General features: G+C 45.9%; 2 protein-coding genes and 1 pseudogene across 4 annotated transcripts in view; 1 reads left to right on the top strand and 2 right to left on the bottom strand.

The window, feature by feature from the left end:
* Positions 1-429, bottom strand: part of EIF3A (eukaryotic translation initiation factor 3 subunit A) — a 33511-nt gene extending 33082 nt beyond the window's left edge. Inside the window, exon 1 of the mRNA XM_030839365.3 lies at positions 223-429. Within this exon, the coding sequence (XP_030695225.1) occupies positions 223-271 (49 nt within the window). The 5' untranslated portion in view covers positions 272-429. The remainder of the gene's footprint in view (positions 1-222) is intronic.
* A 90-nt stretch (positions 430-519) lies between these two features.
* Positions 520-24806, top strand: part of DENND10 (DENN domain containing 10) — a 40986-nt gene continuing 16699 nt past the window's right edge. For 2 of the 3 annotated variants that reach the window (XM_030839366.2, XM_060286654.1), the window contains exon 1: positions 23467-23589. In XM_030839366.2, the coding sequence (XP_030695226.1) occupies positions 23535-23589 (55 nt within the window). In that variant the 5' untranslated portion in view covers positions 23467-23534. Of the gene's footprint in view, positions 657-23179; positions 23314-23466; positions 23590-24806 lie in introns of those variants that run through there. The other variant, XM_060286653.1, reaches the window with a different exon arrangement.
* On the bottom strand, positions 10863-11518 carry LOC115843421 (10 kDa heat shock protein, mitochondrial pseudogene; annotated as a pseudogene).

The following is a 24806-nucleotide window of genomic DNA, read 5'->3' as shown; positions in this document are numbered from 1 at the left end:
CCTCGAGCGACGGTTCCCTGCTCCGCGCCTCCCACCCCCCCCGTCGGTTGGAGTGAGAAGGGACACCATGCCCAACCACGGCCTGAGTCGGCGGCGGGCAGGCCGCATCGGCCTCCTGTGCAGCCGCAGCTGAGCGGCGAAGCAGCGAGAAGCTGGCCCGGGCGCCTCGACTTCCGAGGCCTCGGGCCGCCCCAGTCCGGCGCGCCCTGATCCCCTACTCACCGTTGGCGCGTTTGAGGGCATTTTCCGGCCTCTGGAAATAGGCCGGCATCTTGGCGGCAGGCTCAGCTCACCCGGCGTCAGCGAACTCCTTAGGGGCCCGGGCTAGGAGAGGAGACGAAGGGGTAGCAGCGCAAGGCTCCACGCGCCTCGCCAGCAGTAGCCCGCGCCCAGCCGGCCAGAGACGGAAAGGAAAGAGACACGTGACCCCCGCGCGGCGGCACCGCCGCCGCCTAGGCCCCGGATGTAGGGGCGGGCCTTCGCCTGCGCACCGCCCCTCCTCGCGCGCAGGCGCGTTGGCCGCACGCCTGCCGGCTGACGTGGCGCCAGCCGAAGTCTTCCTAGCTCTCTGGCTGCACCTGGGGACTCCGCGGAGAAATGTTAGAGAGCCGGTTCTCCGCCACCTCACTCTTCGAGCGACAATCTGGGTGGGAAAGGTGAGATTTGGGTCAGAGCTTCTGTCTGGCGGGAAGGCACAGATTCTTCTTTTAACATGACTTGTGCGGAGTCATACAAAGTTAACTCTCAGGTCCCATCCGCCTAGAGAATGTCCTGGCTTGACTGAGTTAAAATGCCGAATTTATTCATTTAACACAGATGCTTTGAGCAGGTATCATTAGGGCCAGCGATGCTCATCACTGGAGATAGTGGTGACCTGTCACCGCCCGGACTAGTATGGGGAGGAGGGTTGTAATAAGTAACTTAAACAAATAAGCAAGCTTATTTCATATCTAGGTAAAATTTTAAAATTGGGGACACAGAGATTGCCTGGGCCCTCAGAGATAGATGAGTACACAATGAGGGTAATGAGGGTCAAGATAGGATCTTTTCTGGGCCTGGAGAAAAGCATAAATACTTGCTGTTGATTAATGCTTAGTAGAAAACAAGCAACCTAAGTATACTAAAAGTCACTCAGGAAGTGGCAAACGGAAGTAATCAGGGTGATAAAGGTTTTTTCCCTAATCAAGCTACTTTTGTACTATATATGACTGGATAATTTCTCTAATACAGTGTTTTGGAGGGCTTTTCTGACTTGAGTGGAATAAATATGATTCTCAAAAATACAGTTGTTGGGCTTCCCTGGTGGCGCAGTGGTTGAGAGTCCGCCTGCCGATGCAGGGGACACGAGTTCGTGCCCTGGTCTGGGAAGATCCCACGTGCCGCGGAGCGGCTGGTCCCCGTGAGCCATGGCCGCTGAGCTGCGCGTCCGGAACCTGTGCTCCGCAACGGGAGAGGCCACAACAGTGAGAGGGCCGCGTACCGCAAAAAAAAAAAAAAAAAAAACAGTTGTTAAGGGCACAACTGAAGTACTACATTATACATATTTCCAACATAATGTCTTACAGTTTTAAAACAAGTATGACGTTTTACAGTTTACTGAAATGCTTTCACATTCATTGTTTTGTTTACAAGAATGCTGTAATGAAGGTATTTATAATGACGAACAATAAATTTCAGGGGTAAACCAAGGTTCACATTTATACATTCGTTCAACAAACTATGTCATGTTATCAACAAACCATTACTATGTGCCAGGCTGAGGAGGTAAATACCCGATAGGTAGGTACACAGCAGTTGAACAGGACAGATTTGGTTCCTGCCTTCTCAGACTTTGCAGTCTAGAGAGAGGAAGATTTGAACACTCACCGGAAGCTCCGTGGAGGGAATTCCTTGGCAGTACAGTGGTTAGGACTCCGTGCTTTCACCACCCAGGGCCTGGGTTCAGTCCCCGGTCAGGGAACTAAGATCCCACAAGGCTGAAAAAAAAAAAAGAAGCCACGTGGAAACGGTGACACCACTCCAGTCCAGGTCCCCATCGTCTCTCTAGGCCCATCTCTCAGCACACTCAGTGTCTTTTCAGTGCCTGAAACAGCCCTCTCCTACCTCCAACCCAGCGCATGCCATCACTTCACTTGGAAATTCACCACTGCCCATTCCTTGCTCTGGCAACAATCACCTATACATGTCACTTCTGCCAGGATTCTTCCCTGGCCCCCAGATAAGTTTAGGTGCCAAGGCATTGAGCGCCAGTAACATCCTCTCTTAACACTGACCATACTTCAGTGTAATTACTTGCAGACAGTAAGTTCAGAGAGGGGAAGGACCATATTTGTGTTGTTCACCACTGTATCCCCAATGCCTGGCAAGGCATCAGGTAGACAAGATACTCTCAAAAAATAATGGAGAGAGAAATGAATAAATCCTTACATAAATATGTATCTAATACATTTTCCTACCTTACACATGGAGAGGTAACAAGTTTAAAGGCCAACGTGTGTCACGCTTCATTCATAGAGCATCTCCCCATCTACACGGAGTGCTCGATATCCCTAAGCCTCAGCATGCAAATAGTAAAGAAGAAACAAGAATGTTCTTCACCCAAAGCTCCTAATGGCACTGCTTCTGAACCTCCAGTTGTGCCAAAGTTCACTCATGATTTTCTGAGGTCAGTGCTCAAAGATACCATGCTTTCCTGCACATATATATACCGCCCCTCCCCCACCCCACCCCCACTGTTACCTGACTAACTCCTGCCAGTACTCCAAGCTTCAGCCCAAAGGCTTCCTCTGCAAAGCCTTTTCGGCCAGCGGGAGCCCTACCCAACTTCCCCTTTGCCTGTGCTCTTTGTTCAGGCCACCGTTAACTCCATCACTCGGGCCAGCCCTGAGCACTCTGCTGCCCCTGCCACCTTGTCAAGGGGTGGCTGTGTTCCTCCATCAAACCACTGGTGCCTGGAGGTAACCAGTGACCGACTAGCTCTTCCCACTAGCTACTTCCAGAGTGTGCTCTCTCTCTTTCTCTCTCCTCCCTTAAATTCTGAGTTTTGACATTCATGCCATCAGTCTAGGCCACATGTGATTCCTCCACACTGCAGTCCTCTACAGGCATCTTCAGAACCCAGGTCACATTCCCTCATTCCTTGGCTCTTAGTTCTGGCTCCCTGTCACTCTCTCCAACACCACCATCGTAATGATTCGTGGGCTCTATACCCTTGTATCAGTAAATGATCCTGGCCACCTGGCCTTCACTATGTGTCCTCTACCTGAGCTCAGCCACTCACACATGGTGATACCCTAGAGTCTAGACCAAGAGTCAGCACACTTTTTCTATAAAGGGCCAGGTAGTAATTATTTTAGGCTTTGCAGGCCAGGAAGCAATGTCTTCAATTATTGGAGCAACTGTTCTTACTAAAAGGATAATAGTCTTTTTTTTTAATATATTTTAAAATGTGAGAAAGCATTCTTAGCTCAAGGCTGTATAAAAACAGGCAGCAGGCCAAATTTAACCCACAGGCCATAGTTTGCTGACCCCTAACCCAGACCTTGTCACACTAACTGTCTCAGTTCCCAAATCTTGTTTTCAAACATCTTATTTTCTGGCCACCACCACCTATGGTTAATTCTATCAGATCCCAACTTGAACAACCCTACTGCCTGACTGGGACCTGCAATCCATTCATCAACTGTACTTCCTTTTCACTGCTCTCATCCCTCTTGTTCTCTGTTTCCTCCAGACGCAACTTGGACTCCATCATTTAGTTATTTTCTTGCTCAGTTCTCCCTTTATTCTACCCCAAACCCTGGCCAACCCAACCCTCCACCCACTCCTTGCCTAGAGCCTAATGTGACTGGAGAAGAATGCACAACCATGTCGACAAGTCTCACTTTAAGTTCACGACCACCAGCCTCAACAAGCACTGTGTTGCTGTTCAGCCACCCTACTCCACTTCTCTGGGCCACACTCCCACTCTCCCAGATGACTAGTTCATACTTTTTCCCCTCTCTAATTCTCCAGTACGTCCTTTCTCTACTCTCAGCCGATGGCCAAAACAGTGGAAAAATTAGAGAACTTTGGCACTCTGCCATCTACCACCCATCTTCATCTGTGCTCAGACCCTCTGCCTTCCCTCCTGTTACTCTCCATCCACTATCCTATCTAGAGCCAGCCCCTACCTACCAATACGTTGGATTCCATCTCCTCTCACACACACAGATGATCACTGCATCCTCCTTGAAACACTGTCTTCATTTGGCTTCCAGGATCACCCTTTCCCGATTTTCTTCCTACCTCTCTGTCTGCTCCTTACCTCTCTGACCTCTAAGGTTGAAAAGTTCCAGGGCTCAGCTGCTGGACCTCTTCCCTCCTCTAACTACCTTCATCTCTTGGTTCTAGCTCGTGCTTCTAGGTACTTTCGCAGGATGCATCTTTGCCATAGGCATCTTCACCACAAGCGTTTTGCCTCCATATGTTTTTTGCCGCATAACTAATTGGCCTTAGGCAATTTTGCCCTAAAAGATAAAATAACGAAAAGTAAAAGAGGGACCTCATCTGTCAGCTCGATAAAGCCATCCATAATATCACTAACCAGAAGAAATGCTAATACATTTCAACCGGTTGAAACCAAATTGTCAACCAGTTATTATATCCTTCATAACAAAATTGTCTTACGGCCAATTAGTTATGCAGTGGAAATGCTTGTTTATGGCAAAGGTACCCAACACGCTAGCTCATAGCTTTAGAAATCACATCTGTGCTTATAAGTTACAAAATTGTATCATCAGCACTTGATCTCTCCCCTGAAAGCCCGTCTCACATCCATTAAATGTTTGACACACAACGTACACCCAGCCTGTCCCAAACCAGACTCTGGGTCTCTTCTGGCTCCAACCTGTGCCTCCTGCCATCGTCCCCCAGTGAACCATTACAACCCCTTTCTTCTGGTTGCTTAAGCCACAAAAGTGTTGGAGACATCCTCGACTCCACTTTTTCTGTCATATCCCCACGTCCAGTCAACCCATCAACAAATCCCGCATGTGCTACCTCCACAGCTATCACGCTGATCCAAGTCGCCATCATTTCTCATCTGGAGTGTATAAGAACCTGCTAGCTTGTCTTTCTCTTTTCACCTGGCTCCCTTCTCTTTTTTCTCCACTTAGCAAGGAAGGGGATCCTTTTAACACAAAAGTGAAGTGATCATGTCAGTCTCCTAATGAAGACCCTCTTGTGGCCCCCAGATCACCCTGTGAAAGTCAGTCCTTATAATGGCCTACAAGGCCCTACACAATCCCTTCCTTTCCCTTGTGACGCCAGTGTCACCTTTTCAGTGCTGTCTTCCCTCACCTCTTTAAAGTAATAATAACCTCCCTTCTTCCCATACAGTACTTCCTAGCACGCTTCTCTTCTTTATTTTCCTCCATAGCATTTATTTCTTTATCATCATTTGATCCCTGATATATTTTATGAGTTTCTTTCTTTATTGTCTACTCCTCTAGAATATAAGCTTGATGAGGGCAGGGATTTGTCTGTTTTGTTCAAATGCTGTATCTGCAGCACCAGTAAGAGTGCCCTGCACACAGTAAGCACTCGATAAATCTTCGTCGAAGAACTGACAATTGGTTAAAGCAAGCCTCCTATATTATAATTGCCCGTCTGCATGGTGGTCTCCTCTATGACCCTGGAAGTCCTTTGAAGGTAATGATTGGGACCATTAATCTTTGTGTCTGGACAGTGCCTGGCTCATGGTCACACCCAAGCACCTTGGTGGTTCCAGCTGCACCGTAACAGACTAGGTCCAAAACCTCACAGCCTTGAATTCCTAACCATGAAAGTGTCTAACCGGGGTTGGAAAGCTTTTAGGCAGTGGGGTACCAAAGGCAAACGTGGGGTACACTGTGCTTGTGCCAGACAGTTCTCACTGAGCCTTTGGGTTCTGCACATTTAAAGCAGGAACTTGGAATGCAAATTCAGTTGAGTATACTTTTTAGCAGAAACATGTCCTGGCAATATACTGTTATTTATTGGGTAAAATGCATCTTACACTCAGGAACCTTCAATTAATATTCTGCTTGCCTCTAGAAGAAGGCTGAGGGAAGAAGAAAGAGGGGCTTGTTTGTGGGAATTGGCACACGTGCTCACACGTGCCATTGTTGGCACGCCATGAAGCCCAGCTCTTGCTTGGGGATTGAGGAGATTATGCCCAAAGCTACACAAACCAACTACAGCCAAGGAAGCAGAATGAGTAAGATACTGTGCATAGTGGGTTTGGATGTGGTTTGAAACGGGGCTTCTCTGTGAAATGTGTTAAACATGATTAGAAGGAACCCTAGAACGTGTGGGCTTTCATCCTGGGTTTGTGGATGTTAGACTATCTTCACATGGACCTTTTCATTGTGCTCTCTTCTCAGGGAGCAGCTAAAATAGTCCCTCCTCAGAGAACCCTTTCCTGACCACCCAATCTAATCTAAAGACCAACCTGTTTTAATTCTCAGAGGAGCAGTCAGCACTAACTGGGAGTTTTCTTTGTTTCCTTGGTTACTGTCTGTCTTAACATACTAGATGGTAAGCTTTAAGAGGCCAAGTTCATCTTGTTCACTGCTGTATCTCCAACTCCTGGAACTATGCCCAGCACAGGGCAGGCATTCCATAAGTATGAGATGTGTGAATAAATGAAGGAATGGAGACTGTGGTAGACAGACTTCCAAGACTCCTTCTCAGTGGTGTACGCATCCTGTTTAATGTCTGGGACTGTAAATGTGATGGTGTATTACTTCTGTGAGTAGGTTCGTTATATGTCACAGTTGACTTTAAGAAGGGGAGATTGGGGCTTCCCTGGTGGTCCAGTGGTTAAGACTCCACCTGGTTGAGGAACTAAGATCCCACATCCCCCCCAAAAAAGGGAGGGGGACATCATCTGGGTGGGCCTAACCAATCACATGAGCCCTTTAAATCTGGGTGTAGAGGTCAGAGGCAGAGGAAGTAAGAGATTCAAAGCATGAGAAAGTATATGGAGGGAGCCACAGAGCGAAAAACTGCGGGCAGCCTCTAGGAGCTGAGAGCAGTCCCCCAGCCAAAAGCCAACCAGTGAATGGAGGCCTCAGTCCTATAACTGCAGGGAACTGAATACTATCAACAACTTGGATGAGCTTGGAAACAGATTCTTCCCCAGAGCCTCCAGAAAGGAATGCAGCCTGGCAAGACCCTGAACACAGACCCAGCCACACAAATCTACAGAGCTGGGAGCTAATAAATGGGTGTTGTTTTAAGCCACTGCTGGTGGTAACCTGTTACATAGCAAGAGAAAACTAATACAGAGAACTTAACAGTGTTCTCCATATTAACTCACAGAGAAAAAAGAATGAAACACCATGGAGTCTTCGCTTTGCAGGAAGTGAAAACCAAGGTACAACTCAATGGAGGAAAAGGGCAAGACTGCGTAAGGTGTAACTATAAAAATTCAGACAGGTCTAGCGAAAGCCTCATGAGAGCTTTGAGACTCTCTGAGACTATGAACAAGTTACCATACTCCACATTGGTATTTTTAGAACTAGGGGCATGTTACATTTCCTAAGGAGCTAGGATTATGAATACATCTCAGTTATTGCTATGAGCACGCCAGTTTTGGAGTTAGTTGTGGCTTCAAACCACAGCTTTGCCATTTTACTTGACATTCGGCAAGTAATCTCTCTGAGCCTCAGTTTTATCAACTGTGGAATAAGCACGATGAGGTTGTTGTGAGGTTGAGTGAGATACTATGTGTATCGTTCTTAGCACCATCCCTGACACAAGCTCTCTAGAAATCATTTCCACGTATATGCAAGACGGATAAAATAATCAATGCTTGAAATATTCACAGCCTCTTTCTGCCCCCTCAACTGCTAAACTATTCTGATGATGACTAATGAGCGTTTCCCCGTTTCCTTCCCCCTGTTTTCCACATCCTGTATTCGGGACAGGAAGTAATCAGTCAGGAGGACAGCTGGAGAAGTTGGGTAGGAGATTCAAGTAGGAAGGGGCTTAGATGAGAGACAGAGGGATAATAGAGGGGTGGGAAAAAAGGCTAATGGGGGAAAAAAGGAAAGAGGAGAGAAGATGAAGGTAACAGAAAGAGTTATTTCTAAGGAGAGTGGAGAGAGATATGAGAACCTGTGCCAGATGAATGAGAGAGAGAGTTTACAAAAATACAAGGGAGTCTGTGCCGACATAAATACATGATTGAATAAATAAATTGAGCAAATAGAGAAATTTCCCGTGGAGAAGAATTCCACATAATTTATATAGATACTTTGCCCTCAAGAGAGTGGAGCACATAAGCCTCCACTCCTTAAGTGTCAGCTGTGCATAGTGACTTCTATCCAAGAAGAACAGTATAGAAAAAGGAGAGAGGGAGTGACTTTACAGGAGAGAAACCCAACAAACACAACCTCAGCCAGGTGAACAAGGTGTCATACGATGAGATGAGAACTGCACTTGACCACTGTGGTCTTCCTCCTGCTAAATGCAAAACCCAGTCTTTTTTTCTTTTTTTGCGGTACACGGGCCTCTCACTGTTGTAGCCTCTCCCGCTGCGGAGCACAGGCTCCGGACGCGCAGGCTCAGCAGCCATGGCTCACGGGCCCAGCTGCTCTGCGGCATGTGGGATCTTCCCGGACCAGGGCACGAACCCGTGTCCCCTGCGTCGGCAGGTGGACTCTCAACCACTGCGCCACCAGGGAAGCCCAAAACCCAGTCTTACCGTGAGAAAAACATCAGACAACTCCTAACTGAAAGACAGTTTATAAAATAACCTGGCCACTACTCCTCAAAACTGTCAAGGTGATCAAAAACAAGGAAAGTCTGAGAAACTGTCACAGCCAAGAGGATCCTAAGGAAACATCCTAAGTAGAAACCTGAAACAGAAAAACTCATTAGGTAAAAATTAAGGAAATCTGGATAATATATAAACTTCAGTTACTAATGTATCAACATTGGCTCCATAGTTGTGACAAATGTACTATACCTTTTTTTTTTAATATTTATTTATTCATTTGGCTTGCACCGGGTCTTAGTTGCGGCATGTGGGATCTTTTTAGTTGCAGCATGTAGGATCTAGTTCCCTGACCAGAGATCAAACCTGGGCCCCCTGCATTGGGAGCATGGAGTCTTAGCCACTGGACCACTAGAAAAGTCCCACAAATGTACTATACTGATGTAAGATGTTAATAATAGAAGAAATCGGGTAGGGAGTATATGGTAACTCTCAGTATTATTGCACCTTTTCTGTAAATCGAAAACTGTTCTAAAACAAAACATTTATCCCAGATTTCAGTACCACATTTTTTAATTAAAAATAATACAATAAAATGTTTAAAAATATGAGAGGAAAGGAATTTTAAGACATATTACTGTAGGTAATGAATTCTGTCATCTTTAATGCTCTTTGAAAAATGCAAATAAGGATCAGAATTAATTTTAATTGCATTTTCCTTACTGAAATGTTTCTTTTAATGCAACAATGTTTCTTTAAGTCTCCAAAGCTGGGCTTCCTGGGGCCTAGGATCTATTCAGGTTCCAATATTAGCATCCTAAAATGTTGGAGAACACAAGAAGGATGACTTCCTCTTGGGAATGTTCTGGAAGTCTCGAATAGCCTGGAAGCCAGTTAACCATCAAGACAGGGTGTCAGGGCAGTTGACTGAATCCCCTTCCAGAAGTGACTTTCCAGTCCCCTGGCAGGCCTGGAATCCCTTAAAAGAGCTGCCACCCCGGGCTTCCCTGGTGGCGCAGTGGTTGAGAGTCTGCCTGCCGATGCAGGGGACGCGGGTTCGTGCCCCGGTCCAGGGAGATCCCACATGCCGCGGAGCGGCGGGGCCCGTGAGCCATGGCTGCTGAGCCTGCGCGTCCGGAGCCTGTGCTCCGCAACAGGAGAGGCCACAGAGGTAAGAGGCCCTTGTATCGCAAAAAAAAAAAAAAAAAGAGCTGCCACCCCAAAGAAGCTCTTGGCTGACTACATGCCTAATCTCTGATTAAATCCAGTTATGGAAACAGATGAAAAGAAGAGCCACACTTGCCTCACAGGAGCCTGGGCATTGGAACATCTGTGGAAAATATTGGGTCCCTTATCCACATACGCAGACAGTTTGGGCATTTTCCAAATCCACGTCAGTGCCAACAACTTCTTTATCTTTTCCTGGGGAGCAAGGAGGTGGCTGCACAAACCAGTCATAGCAGGCCAGAGACTGTCACCCTTAGAAAAGCCTGCCAGGAAGGTAGGCCCTTGGCGGGTGTCGGGAACTTGGATTTTGGGATCACTCCCGCCATTCCCAGAATTGATAAGAGTGACCAACTATGCCTAAACGATTCGTACACACAGTGGGGTTCATGCTGAACACCTGTTTCCTTGTGAGAGGCTGGAATTTTGGTATGTGCTGGGCAGAAGTTGCCTATGTGACCGGCACCTTCAATAAAAACCTTGAGTCTCTAATGAGCTTCCCTGGTCAACAATATTTCACATGTGCTGTCACAACTCGTCGCTGGAGGAATCAAGTGCATCCTTTGTGACTCCACTAGGAGAGGACTCCTGGAAGCTTGGGCCTACTTTGCTCTGAACACCAGCCCCTGTGCCTTTCCCCTTTGCTATTTGGCTTTGTATCCTCCAGCTGCAATAAATTATAGCCATGAATACAGCTATATGCTGAATCCTGTGAATCCCCTGAACAAATCATTGAATCTGGGGGTAGTCTTGGGGACGCCCTACACAGGCTATTCTTCTTTTGGGGGGATATCATTAGTTTATTATAAAAGAGAAACATGGAAATTATTTACATGATGAAATACCTCAGTGGAATGGGCAGCTTCACGTGATGCCATTTCAGTAGTGACTTATTTCAGTCTACATACTTTCCAAGAATGTCACCATCTCTAAGTAAGAAATAATCCTTGTCTAGAACTGCTTTGGTGCCTTAGAGCCCAGTCCGGTAACTACTACTGTTGTTTGCAATACTTTCCTTGAGATTTTTCTGGAAGCATAATGCCTCTCTTGGTTACAGTTTCCGCTGCACTCTTTTCAACTAATACTTGGTCAAAGAGGGGGAAAAACTTTCTAAATGCCTGTCCTGCCCTGACTCTGGCCACCGTAGTTTAGTTCATACTCTCCACAAGGCTACTCTTATCTATAACATTAGCATAAAGATTTTTCTTGGTCCAACCCTTATTAGGATGGGCACAGAGGAAGATATGGTTAGCTGCATTTGATCACTGAGAAAACAAGCCCAGAGAAGACTGGTTTAACAGCTAGGAGGGGCAGAGCTGGAATTAGAGCTCAAGTTTTCTGTTTCCACACCCAGCAGTCAATCTTCTTGCCAAAGGTTGGGGTGCCTCCCCTCTCTCCACCCTCTACTTCTCCCCCTTTTCTCTGGAGAACCTGTCTGGCAGGTCTGACAGGGCTTGGGGGTGAAAGGGGAGGGAGGAAGGCGTCAGTTCCAGTCATCCTCCCACCTTCCCAGAGATAACCTCTCCAGCCCTACCCTCTGTCCCACTCCATCCGAGCCTGGCCACAGCCTTCTTTATCCTTCCCTCCCAGTACCCACCACCATCTCCCTCAAATCCTTTGTTTTAGTATCTATCGGTCATCATCTTCATCCTCATTTATTTTCTGAATGCCTCCAGAATGTGCCAGAGACTAAGATGACACAGATGGGCCTTGGCCACAGGGGGCTGTCCCTAACTTACTCTTAGAGGAAGTACTTAGAGTGCCCACCTTAGGTCCCCACACCCAGCAGAGCCACCCAAGCAGGGCAAGGAGAGGCAATGACTCGGAGGCTCTCATCCTGTTCCACCTCTGAGACTTCTCGCCTTTTTCTCTTTCCGCAAGTGTGGATCTCTAGGTCTGAAATCCCAGAAACAATAGATCTGGTCATGCGTTCCCTCTCCTCTTTTCTGTTTTCCCACCTGTTGTAAGGTGGTCACAGGAAAGAACTCTGCTGTGCTTATGTCTGTACCCTCTCCGCAGCCTTCATCCCATGTCACAGTCTGTTTTGCAGATGCTAGCACACTGAGCAAAGGAAATCAAGTCTGACTGATTCTACATTCTTGCTAATTTAATGGAAGATGATTACCCAAGCCCAAATACCACATAAAATTATAAAGTATTTTGGGCTAAATGTGTCTCTTTTAAGATTCAGCAAATGACCTTAGTGAAGTTGAAAAGACAGGATATCTGGGGTCTATGAATTTAACATATTTTCTTATTTTTTCTGTCTACCATGTTTCTTCAAATCTAGAAATGCCATCAGTGATTAAACACATCATTTTATGAGGAAAAAAAGCACTCCTAATTATAATTTTAGGATGCATCCCAATTTCAGAGATTTGAAAATTTGGACTATTGGATGCAAAGAAATACAGCATTTTTTTTTTTTTTTTTTTTGCGGTGCACGGGCTTCTCACTGTTGTGGCCTCTCCTGTTGCAGAGCACAGGCTCCGGACGTGCAGGCTCAGCGGCCATGGCTCATGGGCCCAGCCACTCCGCGGCATGTGGGATCTTCCCGGACCGGGGCACCAAACTGTGTCCCCTGCATCGGCAGGCGGACTCTCAACCACTGCGCCACCAGGGAAGCCCCTTCTGCCCATTTTTTGATTGGATTGTTTATTTTTTTAATATTGAGCTGAATGAGCTGTTTATATATTTTGGTGATTAATCCTTGGTCCGTTGATTCGTTTGCAAATATTTTCTCTCCTTCTGAGGGTTGTCTTTTTGTCTTGTTTGTAGTTTCCTTTGCTTTGCAAAAGCTTTTAAGTTTCATTTTGTCCCATTTGTTTATTTTTGTTTTTATTTCCATTACTCTAGGAGGTGGATCAGAAAAGATAATGCTGTGATTTATGTCAAAGAGTGTTCTTCCTATGTTTTCCTCTAAAGCGTTTTTGATGTCTGGTCTTACATTTAGGTCTCTAATCCATTTTGAGTTTATTTTTGTGTATGGTGTTAGGGAGTGTTCTAATTTCATTCTTTTACATGTAGCTGTCCAGTTTTCCCAGCACCACTTTTTTTTTTTTTTTTTTTTTTTGCGATATGCGGGCCTCTCACTGTTTTGGCCTCTCCCGTTGTGGAGCACAGGCTCCGGATGCACAGGCTCAGCGGCCATGGCTCACGGGCCCAGCCGCTCCGTGGCATGTGGGATCCTCCTGGACTGGGGCACGAATCCATGTCCCCTGCATTGGCAGGCAGACTCTCAACCACTGAGCCACCAGGGAAGCCCCCAGCACCACTTATTGAAGTGACTGTCTTTTCTCCACTGTATATCCTTGCCTCCTTTGTCATAGACTAGTTGACCATAGGTGCGTGGGTTTATCTCTGGGCTTTCTATCCTGTTCCATTGATCTATATTTCTGTTTTTGTGCCAGTACCATGTTGTCTTGATTTCTGTAGCTCTGTAGTATAGTCTGAAGTCAGGGAGTCAGATTCCTCCCGCTCCGTTTTTTTCCCTCAAGACTGCTTTGGCTATTCAGGGCCTTTTGTGTCTCCATACAAATTTTAAGATTTTTTGTTCTAGTTCTGTAAAAAATGCCACTGGTAATTTGATAGGGATTGCATTGATTCTGTAGATTGCTTTGGGTAGTATAGTCATTTTCACAATATTGATTCTTCCAATCCAAGAACATGGTATATCTCTCCATCTGTTGGTATCATCTTTAAGTTCTTTCAACAGTGTCTTACAGTTTTCTTCATACAGGTCTTTTGTCTACCTAGGTAGGTTTATTCCTGGGTATTTTATTCTTTTTGTTGCAGTGGTAAATGGGAGGCATTCCTTAATTTCTCTTTCAGATTTTCATCATTAGTATATAGGAATGTAAGAGATTTCTGTGCATTAATTTTGTATTCTGCAACTTTACCAAATTCATTGATTAGCTCTAGTAGTTTTCTGGTAGCATCTTTGGGATTCTCTATGTATAGTATCACGTCATCTGCAAACAGTGACAGTTTTACTTCTTCTTTTCCAATTTGTATTCCTTTTATTTCTTGTTTTTCTCTGATTGCCGTGGCTAGGACTTCCAAAACTATGCTGAATAATAGTGGCGAGAGTGGACGTCCTTGTTTTGTTCCTGATCTTAGAGGAAATGCTTTCAGTTTTTCACCATTGAGAATGATGTTTGCTGTGGGTTTGTCATATATGGCCTTTATTATGTTGAGGTAGGTTCCCTCTATGCCCACTTTCTGGAGAGTTTTTATCATAAATGGGTGTTGAATTTTGTCAAAAGCTTTTTCTGCATCTATTGAGATGATCATATGGTTTTTATTCTTCAGTTTGTTAATATGGTGTATCACATTGATTGATTTGCGTATATTGAAGAATCCTTGCATCCCTGGGATAAATACCACTTGATCATGGTGTATGATCCTTTTAATGTGTTGTTGGATTCTGTTTGCTAGTATTTTGTTGAGGATATTTACATCTATATTCATCAGTGATATTGGTCTGTAATTTTCCTTTTTTGTAGTATCTTTGTCCGGTTTTGTTATCAGGGTAATTATGGCCTCATAGAATGAGTTTGGGAGTGTTCCTCCCTCTGCAATTTTTTGGAAGAGTTTAAGAAGGATGGGTGTTAGCTCTTCTTTAAATGTTTGATAGAATTCACCTGTGAAACCATCTGGTCCTGGACTTTTGTTCGTTGGAAGATTTTTAATCACAGTTTCAATTTCATTACTTGTGATTGGTCTGTTCATATTTTCTATTTCTTCCTGGTTCAGTCTTGGGAGGTTGTACCTTTCTAGGAATTTCTCCATTTCTTCCACGTTGTCCATTTCATTGGCGTAGAGTTGCTTGTAGTATTCTCTTAGGATGCTTTGTATTTCTGCAGTGTCTGTTGTAACTTTTCCATTTTCATTTCTAATTTTTTTGATTTGAGTCCTCTCCCTCTTTTTCTTGATGAATCTGGCTAATGGTTTATCAATTTTGTTTACCTTCTCAAAAAACAAGCTTTTAGTTTTATTGATCCTTGCTATTGTTTTCTTTGTTTCTATTTCATTTATTTCTGCTCTGATCTTTATGATTTCTTTCCTTCTGCTAACTTTGGGTGTTGTGTGTTCTTCTTTCTCTAGTTCCTTTAGGTGTAAGGTTAGATTGTTTTTTGAGATTTTTCTTGTTTCTTGAGGTAGGCTTAAACTTCCCTCTTAGAACTGCTTTTGCTGCATCCCATAGATTTTGGATCATCGTGTTTTCATTGTCATTTGTCTCTAGGTATTTTTTGATTTCCTCTTTGATTTCTTCAGTGATCTCTTGGTTATTTAGTAACGTATTGTTTAGCCTCCATATGTTTGTGTCTTTTACGGTTTTTTCCCTGTAATTGATTTCTAATCTCATAACGTTGTGGCCGGAAAAGATGCTTGATATGATTTCAATTTTCTTAAATTTACTGAGGCTTGATTTGTGACCCAAGATGTGATCTATCCTGGAGAACGTTCCATGTGCACTTGAGAAGAAAGTGTAATCTGCTGTTTTTGGATGGAATGTCCTATAAATATCAATTAAATCTATCTGGTCTATTGTGTCATTTAAAGGTTGTGTTTCCTTATTAATTTACTGTTTGAATGATCTCTCCATTGGTGTAAGTGAGGTGTTTAAGTCCCCCACTATTATTGTTGATTTCCTCTTTTATAGCTGTTAGCAGTTACCTTATGTATTGAGGTGCTCCCATGTTGGGTGCATATATATTTATAATTGTTATATTTTCTTCTTGGATTGATCCCTTGATCATTATGTAGTGTCCTTCCTTGTCTCTTGTAACATTCTTTATTTTAAAGTCTTGATATGATTATTGCTACTCCAGCTTTCTTTTGATTTCCATTTCCATGGAATATCTTTTTCCACCCCCTCACTTTCAGTCTGTATGTGTCCCTATGTCTGAAGTGGGTCTCTTGTAGACAGCATATAAATGGGTCTTGTTTTTGTATCCATTCAGCAAGCCTGTGTCTTTTGGTTGAAGCATTTAATCCATTCACGTTTAAGGTAATTATCCATATGTATCTTCCTATGACCATTTTCTTAATTGTTTTGTGTTTGTTTTTGTAGGTCCTTTTCTTCTCTTGTGTTTCCTGCCTAGAGAAGTTCCTTTAGCATTTGTTGTAGAGCTGGTTTGGTGGTGTTGAATTCTATTAGCTTTTGCTTGTCTGTAAAGCTTTTGATTTCTCCATCGAATCTGAATGAGATCCTTGCCGGGTAGAGTAATCTTGGTTGTAGGTTCTTCCCTTTCATCACTTTAAGTATATCATGCCACTCCCTTCTGGCTTGTAGAGTTTCTGCTGAGAAACCAGCTGTTAACCTTATGGGAGTTCCCTTGTATGTTATTTGTTATTTTTCCCTTGTTGCTTTCAATAATTTTTCTTTGTCTTTAATTTTTGCCAATTTGATTTCTATGTGTCTCAGCATGTTTCTCCTTGGGTTTAACCTGTATGGAACTCTCTGTGCTTCATGGACTTGGGTGGCTATTTGCTTTCACATGTTAGGGGAGTTTTCGACTATAATCTCTTCAAATATTTTCTCGGGTCCTTTCTCTCTCTCTTCTCCTTCTGGGACCCCTATAATGCGAATATTGTTGCATTTAATGTTGTCCCAGAGGTCTCTTAGGCTGCCTTCATTTCTTTTCATTCTTTTTTCTTTATTCTGTTCCGCAGTAGTGAATTCCACCATTCTGTCTTCCAGGTCACTTATCCATTCTTCTGCCTCAGTTATTATGCTATTGATTCCTTCTAGTGTATTTTTCATTTCAGTTATTGTGTTGTTCATCTCTGTTTGTTTGTTGTTTAATTCTTCTAGGTCTTTGTTAAACATTTCTTGCATGTTCTCCATCTTTGCCTGCATTCTTTTTCCGAGATCATGGATCATCTTCACTTTCATTATTCTGAATTATTTTTTTGGAATGTTACCTATCTCCACTTCATTTAGTTGTTTTTCTGGGGTTTTATCTTGTTCCTTCATCTGGTACATAGCCCTGTGCCTTTTCATCTTGTCTATCTTTCTGTGAATGTGGTTTTTGTTCCACAGGCTGCAGGATTGTAATTCTTCTTCTCACATTTTCACTATTACTCGTAGTGCTGTATGAAGATCCTTGCACATGCATATTTGTGTCCATGTGTAAGTATGTCCTAAAAGTAAATTGCTGGGTATGCACTTTTCCATTTTGATAGATACTGCCAAACTGCCTTTTAAAAAGGCTTCATTAGGGCTTCCCTGGTGGCGCAGTGGTTGAGAATCTGCCTGCCAGTGCAGGGGGCACAGGTTCGAGCCCCGGTCTGGGAAGATCCCACATGCCATGGAGCAACTAGGCCCATAAGCCACAACTACTGAGCCTGTGCGTCTGGAGCCTGTGCTCCCAACAAGAGAGGCCGCGATAGTGAGAGGCCCTTGCACCGCGATAAAGAGTGGCCCCTGCTTGCCGCAACTAGAGAAAGCCCTTGCACAGAAACGAAGACCCAACACCGCCAAAAATAAATAAATAAATAAATTTTTTTAAAAAAAGCCTTCATTAACATTTTTTCTTTAAATACATTAAACCCATATTAAACAAAATGGTATTTCCTAGTTAAATCAGAATGAACTACCACAAACTCTATAAACAATTATGTTCATGTTGCTTTTATCTTTCGTATGAAATTCTAGAGTATGCAGCTGCCTTATTAAGGGTTTCTTTCCAATTGTCCCAGATGCCCAGCAAACAAATCCAGGGAGTTTGTGAACTAGTTCTGGGCGTTCCACACGTGACTGTGGTTTTCACAGCCCCACAAATCACTGTTGAAAGACTAAGCCTGCAGCGTCCACTACAGTACTGGACCCTGTGATGTTCCTCAGGGCATGGATCCTTGTGCTGATTTTTGTAGGGGACCCTGAATCTCTGAGGAACTCTTGCTCTGGCTCCTCAGGGGAACCAGTTGCCTCAGGAGCAGCAGGTTAGTAGGGCTGGTTTCAGAGTCCATCACCCCATGCACACAGACCCCGTGTCACTTTCTCTCCTTGGAGGTGTTGGGATCCCTTCAGGTGTCTGGCACATTTCCTCTTAAACTCTCAAACACAAAAGGAGGTGACTATATGTCTTAATCACAGATGTGGGAACTATTGCCCATCCAAGGAAGACTATCTAGGTGAACTCAATGGCCCCACCCCTTTACTGCAGAGATAATGACTCAAAGGTAATTTTCTCAAACTTCTCTGTTGTAAGAGAACGGGGGAAAGCTCTACAGAAATATAATATCCAGCAGAGCACTCCATATGTATCTAAAACTAATTGCCTAAGAGTAGCTATATTAGTTTGCTAGGGCTGCCATAACAAAGTACCACAGACTGGGTGGCTTAAACAACAGAAATTTAATTTTTCACCATTCTGGAGGCTAGAAGTCCAGGAAAAAGGTGTCAGCAGGTTTGGTTTCTTCTGAGGCCTCTCTCCTTGGCTTGCACCGCCGCCTCTCTGGTCCTCGCGTGGCTTTTTCTCTATGTGAGCTCATCCCTGGTATCTTCTTGTGGGTCCAAATTTCCTCTTAAAAGGACACAGGTCAGATTGCATTAGAACCCACACTAACAGCCTCATTTTAACTTAATCACTTCTTTAAAGGCCCTATCTCCAAATAAGTCACATTGCAAGGTAATGGGGGTTAGGACCATGCTATATAACAATGGGTTATTTCAGCTCATATCAGTAGCTGCTATATGTGATTTTATAGTTATCCTAGTTGACTGGATGTCAGTGGCCTTCACTAAAAGCAGGTACTTAAGGCACAGATGATTGATGCAGGCTGATGTATTATTGAGCCTGTTAAAGGGAATCCACAAGAGGATCTGTTTTCCTTGTAAACACTTTTTCTGTAGAACCCCACTAGACATTTCAAAGGCCAATGAAACAGGAGTGCAAATGTCTGCTTGGCTTACAAACTGATTCTGACTCTGCATCCCACTCCTCAGCCCCCAATACTTGCGTATTTTCTGTGGGAACTAGAAATATTAACAACTATTTACTACAATAGTGAACACAGGGAATCCAAAAGTGTATGCCCTCCAGGAGTTCAGTCTAATGGGAGAAACAGAAGAGCCATATACACACCTAAATATACACCAATCCTAGCTCTACGGCCAAATACTATTAGGCTTTGGAAGAGAGACAATGTAGTTTTGCCTGGGTTTAGGGAAGAAATCATACTTGAGACTTGATGATGAAGAATTTTTCAAGGTAAAGAGCAGGTAGAATGAGGAGACTTTTAAAATATAGCAGCACTGTAATGATACAGTAAAAAACAGGAAACAAACTTAATGTCCATCAACAGACAATGGAAATAATCATATTTTCACATGCAAAATATCACTCAACAGTTAAAATTACTGAACCAGAGCTATAAATATTAACTTGGATAAATCATCACGCTGAGCCAAAAAAATAGAAGGAAAAAAGAAAAGCACTTTACAGACGAATACAAACAGCACGCCGTACCATGGGAGGCTGTGGAGCACGGTGACCCGGTGTGTGGCTAGAATCCCACGGCCTGGGGTGACATCCTGGCACTGCCACTTGTTATCCTGAGCAATTTGCATCTCCTTTCAGCTTTCTCACCTGTAAATTGGGGATCATAATAGGACTTACAGGCAGGGGTACTGTGAGGATTTATGGAAGTAATACAAGTAAAGCACGGAGAACAATGCCTGCCACCCAATAAATGTTAACTATTGTTGCAATGGTATAAAGTTTTAGAAGGAGTATAATATTTTGTTGAGTGATACATATACCGAAGTTTAAAAACATACAGGAAAACAACAATTAACAAATTTAGAATAGTGGTTACCTCTGTAGGATAGGGAAGTTTAAGAGATTAAGGAAGAGAAGGAGAGTGCTTCAACTACATTTGTAATACTATGTTTCTTTTTACTTTATTATTTTTATTTTTTGACCCCTCCTCGAGGCATGTGGGATCTTAGTTCCCTGAGATCCAACTTGCTGCCCCTGAAGTGGAAGCACGGGGTCTTAACTACTGGACTGCCAGGGACGTCCTTGTAATACTTTATTTCTTAAGCTGGGTGGTAACCATATGTTTTTCTTAGATTGGTATGTGTGTATGAAATATGTCATATTAAAAATAAAAAAATTTTTTAAAGATCAAATGAGATGAGGGTGGGATTGTATTCCTATAGACTCCAAAGATTTTTCCCTGATTAGTTTTGTGTGATTTGGGTTTAGAGGCACAGAGAATCCGGAAGAAAAGATCCTGCAGCCACCCAAACTGGCTGGCTCCTTCCCATCATTCAGATCTTGGTTCAAATATCCCTTCCTGAGGGAATCCTTCTTAACACCCATTTCAGATCAGCGCACCCCTATCCACTCTCTAACAAACGGCACTATTTTATTGAATAGGCTTATCCCTCTGGGCTGTTTTAGTAAGTTCCCCATTGGAATGCTCTGTCTTAGTCAATACTATATTTCTAAAGCCATTTTATTTTTATTTTTTAAATTAATTTATTTATGGCTGCGTTGGGTCTTCGTCGCTGCGCACGGGCTTTCTGTAGTTGCGGCGAGCGGGGGCTACTCTTCGTTGCAGTGCGCGGGCTTCTCATTACGGTGCCTTCTCTTGCTGCGGAGCATGGGCTCTAGGCGTGCGGGCTTCAGTAGCTGTGGCATACGGACTCAGTAGTTGTGGCTCGTGGCCTCCAGAGCGCAGGCTCAGTAGTTGTGGCGCACGGGCTTAGTTGCTCCGCGGCATGTGGGATCTTCCTGGACTGGAACCCATGTCCGCTGCATTGGGAGGCGGACTTTTAACCACTGCACCACCAGAGAAGTCCTAAAGCCATTTTAATATGTGTCTTGGCGTATTTCTCCTTGGATTTATCCTGTATGGGACTCTCTGTGCTTCCTGGACTTGATTAACTATTTCCTTTCCCATATTAGGGAAGTTTTCAACTATAATCTCTTCAAATATTTTCTCAGTCCCTTTCTTTTTCTCTTCTTCTTCTGGAACCCCTATAATTCGAATGTTGGTGCGTTTAATGTTGTCCCAGAGGTCTCTGAGACTGTCCTCAGTTCTTTTCATTCTTTTTTCTTTATTCTGCTCTGCATTAGTTATTTCCACTATTTTATCTTCCAGGTCACTTATCCGTTCTTCTGCCTCAGTTATTCTGCTATTGATCCCATCTAGAGTACTTTTAATTTCATTTATTGTGTTGTTCATCGTTGCTTGTTTCATCTTTAGTTCTTCTAGGTCCTTGTTAACTGATTCTTGCATTTTGTCCATTCTATTGTCCATTCTATCTCCAAGATTTCGGATCAACCTTACTATCATTATTCTGAATTCTTTTTCAGGTAGACTGCCTATTTCCTCTTTATTTGTTAGGTCTGATGGGTTTTTATCTTGCTCCTTCATCTGCGGTGTGTTTTTCTGTCTTTTCATTTTGCTTATCTTACTATGTTTGGGGTCTCCTTTTTTGCAGGCTGAAGGTTCGTAGTTCCTGTTGTTTTTTGTGTCTGTCCCCAGTGGCTAAGGTTGGTTCAGTGGGTTGTGTAGGCTTCCTGGTGGAGGGTAGTAGTGCCTGTGTTCTGGTGGATGAGGCTAGATCTTGTCTTTCTGGTGGGCAGGTCCACGTCTGGTGGTGTGTTTTGGGGTGTCTGTAGACTTATTATGATTTTGGGCCGCCTCTCTGCTAATGGGTGGGGTTGTGTTCCTGTCTTGCTAGTTGTTTGGCATAGGATGTCCAGCACTGTAGCTTGCTGGTCGTTGAGTGAAGCTGGGTGCTGGCGTTGAGATGGAAATCTCTCGGAAATTTTTGCTGTTTGATATTATGTGCAGCTGGAAGGTCTCTTGTGGATCAGTGTCCTGAAGTTGGCTCTCCCACCTCAGAGGCACAGCACTGACTCCTGGCTGCAGCACCAAGAGCCTTTCATCCACAGGGCTCCTTAATTTGGGATGATTGGTTGTCTGTTCAGGTATTCCACAGATGCAGGGTATATCAAGTTGATTGTGGAGCTTTAATCCGCTGCTTCTGAGGCTGCTGGGAGAGATTTCCCTTTCTCTTCTTTGTTCTCACAGCTCCCAGGGGCTCAGCTTTGGATTTAGCCCCGCCTGTGCGTGTAGGTCACCGGAGGGCGTCTGTTCTTTGCTCAGACAGGACGGGGTCAAAGGAGCCGCTGATTCGGAGGCTCTGGCTCACTCAGGCCCGGGGGTAGGGAGGGGCACGGAGTGCGGGGCGGGCCCGCGGCGGCAGAGGCCGGCGAGACGTTGCAGCCTGAGGCGCGCCTGTGCGTTCTCCCGGGGGAGCCGTCCCTGGATCCCGGGACCCCGGCAGTGGCGGGCTGCACAGGCTCCCCGGAAGGGCGTGTGGCTAGTGACCTGCGCTCGCACACAGGCCTCCCGGTGGCGGCAGCAGCGGCCCTAGCGTCTCATGTCTGTCTCTGGGCTCCGCACTTTTAGCCGCGCCTCGCGCCCGTCCCTGGAGCTCTCTCAAGCAGCGTTCTTAATCCCCTCTCCTCGTGCACCAGGAAACAAAGAGGGACGTAAAAGTCTCTTGCCTCTTCGGCAGTTCCAGACTTCTCCCCGGACTCTCTCCCGGCCAGCCGCGGTGCACTAACGCCCTGCAGGCTGTGTTCACGCCGCCAACCTCAGTCCTCTCCCGGCGCTCCGACAAAAGCCGGAGCCTCAGCTCCCAGTCCCGCCCGCCCCGGCAGGCGAGCAGACAAGCCTCTCGGCTGGCGAGTTCCGGTCGGCCCGATCCTCTGCGCTGGAATCTGCCCGCTTTGCCCTCCGCACCCCTGTTGCTGTGCTCTCCTCCGCGGCTCCCAAGCTCCCCCACTCCGCCTCCCGAAGCCTCCACCCGCGAAGGGGCTTCCTAGTGTGTGGACACTTTTCCTCCTTCACAGCTCTCTCCCGCTGGTGCAGGACCCGTCCCTATCCTTTTGTCTCTGTTTAGTTTTTTCTTTTGCCCTACCCAGGTACGTGGGGGGTTTCTTGCCTTTTGGGAGGTCTGAGGTCTTCTGCCAGCGTTCAGTAGATGCTCTGTAGGAGTTGTTCCACGCGTAGATGTATTTCTGGTGTATCTGTGGGGAGGAACGTGATCTCCGCGTCTTACTCTTCCGCCATCTTCCTTCTCCCTAAAGCCATTTTAAATCCTCAATTATTTTTTTTGTTTTGGATGGCTGGGTGAATAAGGGACTTAATGAATGGAGTCCATTCCTTCATCCTCAGGACGCCTCTTTTGAGCCAGACTGGAGGGCAGAGGTAGAATGAGGAAAGCCTGAAGAGAAGAGCGAAGATTGGAGCGGGCTGAGGAGGGAGCGGAATGAAGATCTGGAGCAGAGAAATGAGGGAGATCTCTGAGGGTGAGGAGCCTGCGGTGAAGGTGAACGGAGGGGCACACCCCTGGCAGAGCGCGGCGGAGGCGGGGGCCTCCAGTGCGGGGGCGGGGCCTGGAGGGAGGGAGGCGGGGCGGGAGCCTGCGGGGCGGGGGCCTGCGGGCGGGCGGGTCCCGAAGAGAGGCGGAGCTTATGAGCAGAGAGCTGGGAGCGGTGCTCTGCGGCTGCGGCGGCGGCGGCGGCGGAAGATGGCTGCAACTGAGGCTGCGGACCCTTTGCTGATGCTCGGAGTCGGGCTGATCGGTGAGGAGGAAGGCACCCTGCCCCGCAGGCCCGCACCCAGTTCTGACTTCGCCTGGGCCCGGGACTGTCCCTGCTCCCGCGGTCCCCGGCACCGCCCGCGGTGGGGAGGGCGCGGCCCCCTCCATGTTGGGCCTGGGTTAGGGGCTGCAGGGCCCGGCCTCCTCGGCGCAGGGCCCCGGCCTGCCGCCCTGGGCCCGGGCGCCCGCGGCCTTGTGTGGGGCCTGCCGGGCGGGAGGCGGGGCCGGGTACCCTGGAGGCCTCCTAGGCTCTGGGAGGGAGCTCCTGGACGCCCCGGGCTACAGAGGAGCCCGGACGTGGAGGTAACCGAGCCGCGTAGGCGAGTCGCCGGTCATGCAGAGAGGAGCTTGCAGGCCGCGCGTTTGTGAGGCTGCAGGGCCGGGGTCCCTCCGAACGAGGGAGAGCCACGCGTGACTGCCAGCCCGGCGCCCGTCTGGCCCCGGTCATGTGATCGAGCGATTCCAGACGCGGTGGCCAACTGCCAGCCCGGGGTGCTGCACGTTATGCATGGATTGTTTCCCGTTTGACTCTCACCTCGGCTCCAGGGGATCTGGGTAATGTTTGATGCCCACTTTACGCAGCAGGTGGCGGCCCAGCGTGTCTTTTGTGCAAGAACGCACATTAGGAAGTGGCAGACCCAGGATGGGGGACCCTTGCAGTCTAGCCCCAGAACCCCAACTCATACCAGTGGAGAACTGCATCCTAAGACAGAGGTCGTGCATATGACACAGGTGTCTACATAATCACAGTGGGTGGAATCCCAGTTCGTTCTGAGGAATTAATGGATATGGAAGTGCGTTGGGATCTTTGGGCAGTCTGGAGTGTGTGCCTGAACCTGGTGCAGAGTTTTTGAAGCAACCATTCATCCAACAGCGACAGTGAGCACGGGATTGCTTGAATGAACTTCTGTCGGTTCCCTGAGTGCCATTGTTCTTTGAAAAAGTATTCTGAGATTTTTATATACCCCTAAACCCTAGCACATTGCTTGGATCTAGCAAAACTGGCGGAAATGCGGCGAAATGTTGCTGATTATTTTCACTGTATCAAAGGAGTGCGTGTATCTGGGAACGGCTTCCTGTGCTCATCTCTAATGTAATTTTTTAAAACTGTTTCAAAGCAAAACCTAAGTACCTCAGGCATCTTAGTCCTTCTTGAAGGTACCTCGGAATTAAGGCTGAATTAAACTCTGACTTTATCTG

This window comes from Globicephala melas, chromosome 16, assembly GCF_963455315.2.
Source record: "Globicephala melas chromosome 16, mGloMel1.2, whole genome shotgun sequence".
NCBI classification, from domain to species: domain Eukaryota; kingdom Metazoa; phylum Chordata; class Mammalia; order Artiodactyla; family Delphinidae; genus Globicephala; species Globicephala melas.
This window is presented reverse-complemented; position numbering and strand designations above follow the sequence as displayed.